The sequence below is a fragment of the Scomber japonicus genome, chromosome 10 (assembly GCF_027409825.1).
Source record: "Scomber japonicus isolate fScoJap1 chromosome 10, fScoJap1.pri, whole genome shotgun sequence".
Lineage (NCBI taxonomy): Eukaryota > Metazoa > Chordata > Actinopteri > Scombriformes > Scombridae > Scomber > Scomber japonicus.
Genome location: NC_070587.1, coordinates 11,250,330 through 11,256,397, shown reverse-complemented (window position 1 = coordinate 11,256,397; position 6,068 = coordinate 11,250,330). Strand labels below are relative to the sequence as shown.

The following is a 6,068-nucleotide window of genomic DNA, read 5'->3' as shown; positions in this document are numbered from 1 at the left end:
AACAAAAAGAAATTGGGGATGCTCCCATAGTTTTTGTGTCTCTCAGATGTGTTTGACACAAGCCTTTCCCTCTGTGGATGTATTGAGTTAAATGTTCAACCCATGTGCAGATGTAGGATTTAGTGGCATGTAATGGACTTTGCAGAAATGGAATATAATATAAAGAAGTATGTTTTTCAATTGTGTGTAATCACCTGAAAATAGAATAATGTTCATTGCCTTAAGAGTGTGTCCTTTTATATCTATAGAGGGAGCAGGTACTCTACCATGGAGCCTGCTATGTTTCTACAGTAGCACAAACGGGACAAGTCAAACACTGGCTCTGGTGAGGGCCTTTTTGTGAGTTTTGTAGCCATTGTAGGTTCTCCCACACACTTAGAAGGAGATGGGTATTAAGTTGGTTTCAATCTGCAACATCATCACTAGATGTCACTAAATCTTACACACTTGTACTTTAAGGCATTCTAAGATGTTATTGTGCAATGTGTTGCCCTTCCACCTTTTTAAAAAAAACTTTATTTTTGATTTACAACTTGATATGTTACTACTGTAATAAAAAAATATTGGTACCCTAAACATGATATTTTGTAGCACAGCCTTTGGAGGCAAAAGCTGCAGTCTGTAACTCTGAATAAGGTTTTTACACTTCTCTACTGGTAGTTTGACCCCCTCTTCTTGAGCAAACGGCTCCAGTTCTTTCAGGTTTGATGATTGCCGTCTCTCATCTGCAAGTTTTAGCTCTTTCCACAGATGTTCAATGGGATTCAGATCAGGACTCATAGATTACATCAGAACGGTCAAATGTTTCTTCTCATCCACTTGAGTGCTTTTTTTGTGACCAAGTGGGGGCTAAACATGCAATCAGATAGTACACAAACCCCACAACTCTCCAAAAGGTCATCACCAATATACATCACTCACCTCCAGAAATTATCCAAACAAAAAAAAAACTAACTAAAATACCCATCTTATGAACTTTTATAAATAAATATCTTTCAATGAATCAATATTGAATCTGAAATGTGCTAAATCTATTTACAGCAAGGGAAACTACTTAAAAGTTTGTTGAAATGAACATTTCAACAAACATTCAGGCTAAATTAATGATTAGATTTTTCTGAGCTGCGCTCTGAAGAATTTGTATTTTCCATCTTTGCACTTTGTGCTCAAGCACTAGAGGCTTCTAAAGTTAGTATCTCATAAAATGATGACTTCCGCTGATATATACTAAGCTTGTGGGGGGGTTTCCAACAATTTCTTTGCAGCAGTTAAGCCCGCCAACAGAACTCTCTTCACATGAAGCGCTAAACTATGTGATGTATCATCATTCAAAAATAAAATGTGTGGCAAACATGTTCGTCTCAGTTATTTCAGAAAGAATAGCAGTCCCATTGACCCAAAAGCAGTGGACCCCAGGACATTCTCACATCATATGCAAATATGTGCCCATTGCTTTTTGGGGGCACAAAGAGCAAAGCAAAATTACTTTGTGAAATACAAATTTGGCAGCATTTCCTGGGAGATAAATAAAATCTTTGGATTAATTTATAAATAATAAACTGGTGATTATGACTTTGTGAAGACGAAGAAATATTGCTCCATACTCTCGACCAATTTATAGTTATATCAGTGTCTTAAATAAAAGGTCCAAACAGTGACACTGCCAATGGGTCCATTTAACTTTTCTTGTAAGTTTTTGTATAGACATGAAACAAAACTTTAAATATGTGTACAACATTTATACAATAAATTCATTAGGGGATAGTACACCAAAGCAGCAGCATAGCAGTGTGTAACTGTAAATAAAAAGAAAAATGAGGTGCTGGGCAAATAAAATATTTGTTCTGAGAGAGACCTGAAAAAAGTTCATTTTTAAAAGTGTAGGCAGATACTATATGCTTCTCCATACTCCCCCAAGTGTAGGTCAATCAATCAATCTCAGTCAATCTTTATTCATATAGTGCCAAATCACAACAAAAGCCATCTCAAGGCACTTGACACATGGAACAGGTCTAAACTGTACTCGTCAGGTTTCATTTTAAAGAGACCCAACAGTGGCAAGAACTCCCTTTTAATGGGAAGAAACCTCAGGCAGAACCAGGCTGCCTTGACCATATGGGTATGTCAACCCATCTGAACAGTGGCCTGAGCATAAAGGAAATATAATTCAGTTCAAAATTTGGATCAGATAAACCTCCTCCTTTACTACTATTTTGAAGTGAATTACTGATTCTTGAATGTTGGTCATGCACTTGAGTGTTTTTTGATGTATATTTTCACTCAGTACCTGAAGCAGCAACGCAACCCCAAGACATCGCTGAGCCTCCTCAATGTTTCACAGAAGGAATGTTGTTCTTTTTTTTCTCATTTTTTCTTCCATAAATATAGGGTTAGTGTGTCAATGCGTACAGTATGGCTTTTTGTCTTCCTCCTAGAAGTGGTGTCTTCCTGGGTTTTCTACTACAGATCTCATTTTCATTCAGACAGCAACGGATCATGCAACTTCAAACTATTGTACATTAAAAGTGAAGATCAGCTTTAATCTCTATTACAGTTTTCCTTGGTTCTTTTTCAACCTTTCAATAAATCCTGCTGTTCTATTCCAGGCCTATCTTCCTCTTGCAACCAAGTCCAGAGATGTTGGCTACAGTCCTATGGGCCTTAAACTTCTTAATAATATTGGCAACAGTGGTCACAGAAACATCAAGCTCTTTGGAGATGGTCTTGTAGCCTCTTTTCTAATGTATTCAGCCCACTCTCTAACTTTCCTTCTGTTTTCCATGTTTAATGTAATGCACACAGTGGTACAAAACAGCTATGTAATTTTCACCTTTTTAAACTAACTGTATAAATAATTATAAGATTGAAAACACATGTGATACTAATTAAAACACAATAGTCAGCTATTATCACTACAAATCAATTATTTCTTATATCTTGGTACCAATAATTCTGCCCAGGCTATCTTGAGTAGTTCAGTTATTTTCACAACTTTTTTGTGTTGTTCCACTGCAAACCAAACAAGGACCTAGATTAATTATAAAATCTCTTTTAATGTCAATACTTTTAATATAATAAAAGGGTACCAATAATTTTAACTACATCGACCGATATTTCCATCTCAGGTTGTGTAATTGTGATTCATTACTTCCCATCATTTTCAGTGTACTGTCCTTGAACTGCAATGACAACCACTACATCTGTTTCCAAAAATAGTTTGTTAGTGCAATAAAACACTAGTTAACCTGCAGGACTTAACTCATCCAAAATCTTTAATTCATCTTCCAAAACTAAGTGATCACTAATGTTTTGCCAGAACCAGAGTGGACTCTTGGAGCGTGGTACTCATCTAATTTCCCAACAGTCTTGTCCTATGTATGTTTTCATTGACCCAGAATACATGCTGTACCAGACTCTTATTCTAACTGACTGCTGTGTATCAAATCAAATACTCTTCAAATTCAGATTTCAACAGTACAAGGTTTCACATTCCAGTTTGTAAAGCAACAGAGCGCTTTGATTGTAATGTGTGGTAAAAAAAATACAAAACAACTTTATTTTCCTTCAATTTTCACAACAATATAGAAAACTGAAAAACTAAACTAAACATTGAAATACAACAGGTCATTATACAGTAGTATAGTAACAAAATAAAGTTAGTGCTGGGAATCACAGATAATCCTGTCAATCTTCTGTTTGGCCACAGATTCTCATCACATCTGCTGTTGTCACCACAAGCTGCAATAATTGTAGCAAGCTGATATTTGATTTTATGGGCGATGGTATGTATGGTATGGTATGTATACTTTCCACCTCTGTTCACCCAGTCCAATGTTCATCTGAGCAGGCGCAAATTATAGTAACTGTTGCCCTCCAGCTCTATAAAATGTGTTTTACAGTAAGACATTTGCACTCATGACTTACACCTGTAGACTAACTGGACAACACGTCCCATTATTTGATCTAAGATGAGACAAACACTCTATTCATTTGCAGCTTTCAAGTTTCAGCTGCAAACAATTTATCAACTCAGCAGACTTTACAACCAATCCATATCAATTAGATTTATTAAACATGGGCTTGACAGATTTTGACAATTATAAAGTAAAACTATTGAGTATAGTTATTTGCATAAATGTGCTTAAACATTTGATAATACTAACAAATGAGAAATGCTCTTTTGTGCCAAAGTGACAAAATGTTGTAGAATTTCACATATTGTTTTGACAGCTTCAGTTGTGATTAGAGAAGTGAGCCAACTCAACTGAGGAAAAACTGTAACAAAAGTGTTAATGTTCAACTAGTAGCCAACTTCTTCAAACAGATCTTGCCAAGATGTCCTCCATCTGCTTCACATTTATGGGAGTCAAAAGCACTTTTGACCCTAGGAAGTCCTGACTGTGGAGCTCTTGAGCCATTGTAGCAAGTTTCTGTGATTTAAACTGAACCACAGCCTCACCAATACTGTTGCCATCACTGTCATGCAATAAGATGATATTACCATTTCTCAGTTTGTATTCATGAAAAAGCTTTTTTATATGTCCTTTGTGTACATCTGCAGGCAAGTTTCTCACAAAGAGGCATGTCTGAGCTGCTGGGTCCACGTTTGTGCTCGGCGTCCCTCCTGGTGTCTCAACAGAACTGGATTTTCTCTTTCCAATCAGTTTCCTCTTTGCATCTATCTTCAGACATTGGTTAAGGCCCCTGGAATAGGTTTTGGACACCATGGCCATCATGGCCCTCATCTTCTCCCTGGTGATTGATGAGACCTCAATGGCATCAGGGCCCACATGGCAGCCGTTGAGATTCATTGCATAGTCATAATCCTCAGTGTGGTTAAAAATGATAAATGCTGTGTCCGTTCTGTTGCCTTCCCTGTCGAGCAGATGTAGTACGTTTTTGTGTGCAATGTTTGGACAGCCAAACAACTCTTTAATTTCAATCTTGGTCATGTTTTTGGGTATATTTCTGACCATGACAATGTACTCCATAGTCACTGACATGGGAGTTGATGAGTCACAATCAGTTCTTGGCTTTTTTGGTGATTTAGATGGAACTGGAAACCGATTGACAGATCTTCTTTTGATTTGCAATGTAGAAATGAATTTATGTCTGTGGTTTGCACTTTCACTGAGGGGTTTTTTCTTCTCAACATCAAAAGCTGTTTCACATTCTTGTAGCGCACTGGTCCACATCTTCTCCGTTGCTCCACGTACCTCCACACAGTTGGAGCCCAGTGATTGTTGATTGAAGCAAAGAGCTTCATGTGCATCCTGCATGTTTGCAAACTTTACAAGGCAGCCATGGTTGAGTCCCAACATCACATTCACTATGGTTTCCTGTACTTTCAACCCTCTGAAAAAATGGCAGATGTCCTCTTTTGTAATTGAGGCTGGAAGACCAAAGAGCCTTACATAGCCTGGCCTTGAAGTCTGAGTTTGCTCTGGTTTCCTCACCATATTAGACTCAACAACTCTGTCAGCCAAGCGAGGATCAACCCTTGGCTCCACCTCATTGTTTTCTCCTTCATTGAGAGACTGGAGACTTTTGAGGACCGTACAAACCCCAAGAAGAAAGGCAGCGTTGGAATCAAATGAGCCTACACTTGAAGTTTGTAGATCTGCAGTAATGGGGCCATGTGACGTTGCACTAGGTGGTAGAGCTGCAGTAAAGGAAGGCTGAGGGCTCTTAACAATAAGCCTGGTGGGGGAGGGTGTCTTCACCTTTACATCTGTATTGAAAGTTTGCTCTACAAATGGCTGAGGTCTCCTGACAATAAGTCTGGTGGGGGAGGGTTTCTTCCCCTTCAACAACAATTTCAACTTGTGCTCCAGCTCTGTCATGCTGCTTATATGTAGAGTCACTTTAGACCCTTTGAGTAAACTCCCAGTGTGCCGCATGGCAAGCTGGGCATCTCGTTCAGTGTTGAAGGCAATAAATGCCTCTCTGAGACTTCCTCCCAATATGTAAACTCCTCCATCTGGTATGCGAAGGTATTCAAAGAATTTCCGTATATCTTCAATACCTGCCTTCACATCTAGGCCTTGCAATCGCAGAACTATGGCCAT

At 38.3% G+C, this 6,068-nt stretch overlaps 1 protein-coding gene across 1 annotated transcript; it reads right to left on the bottom strand.

Annotated features, from left to right (window-relative positions):
• Window positions 1–4,246: 4,246 nt before the first annotated feature.
• On the bottom strand, window positions 4,247–6,068 carry LOC128366312 (RNA-binding protein 12B-like). Its single transcript, XM_053326994.1, has one exon. It carries the CDS (start codon window positions 6,066–6,068, stop codon window positions 4,317–4,319), a length of 1,752 nt encoding a protein of 583 aa, XP_053182969.1. The 3' UTR covers window positions 4,247–4,316.

Excerpts from the sequence above, each read along its gene's own strand:
- LOC128366312 (XM_053326994.1), bottom strand. The coding sequence starts at position 6,068 with ATGGCCATAGTTCTGCGATTGCAAGGCCTAGATGTGAAGGCAGGTATT.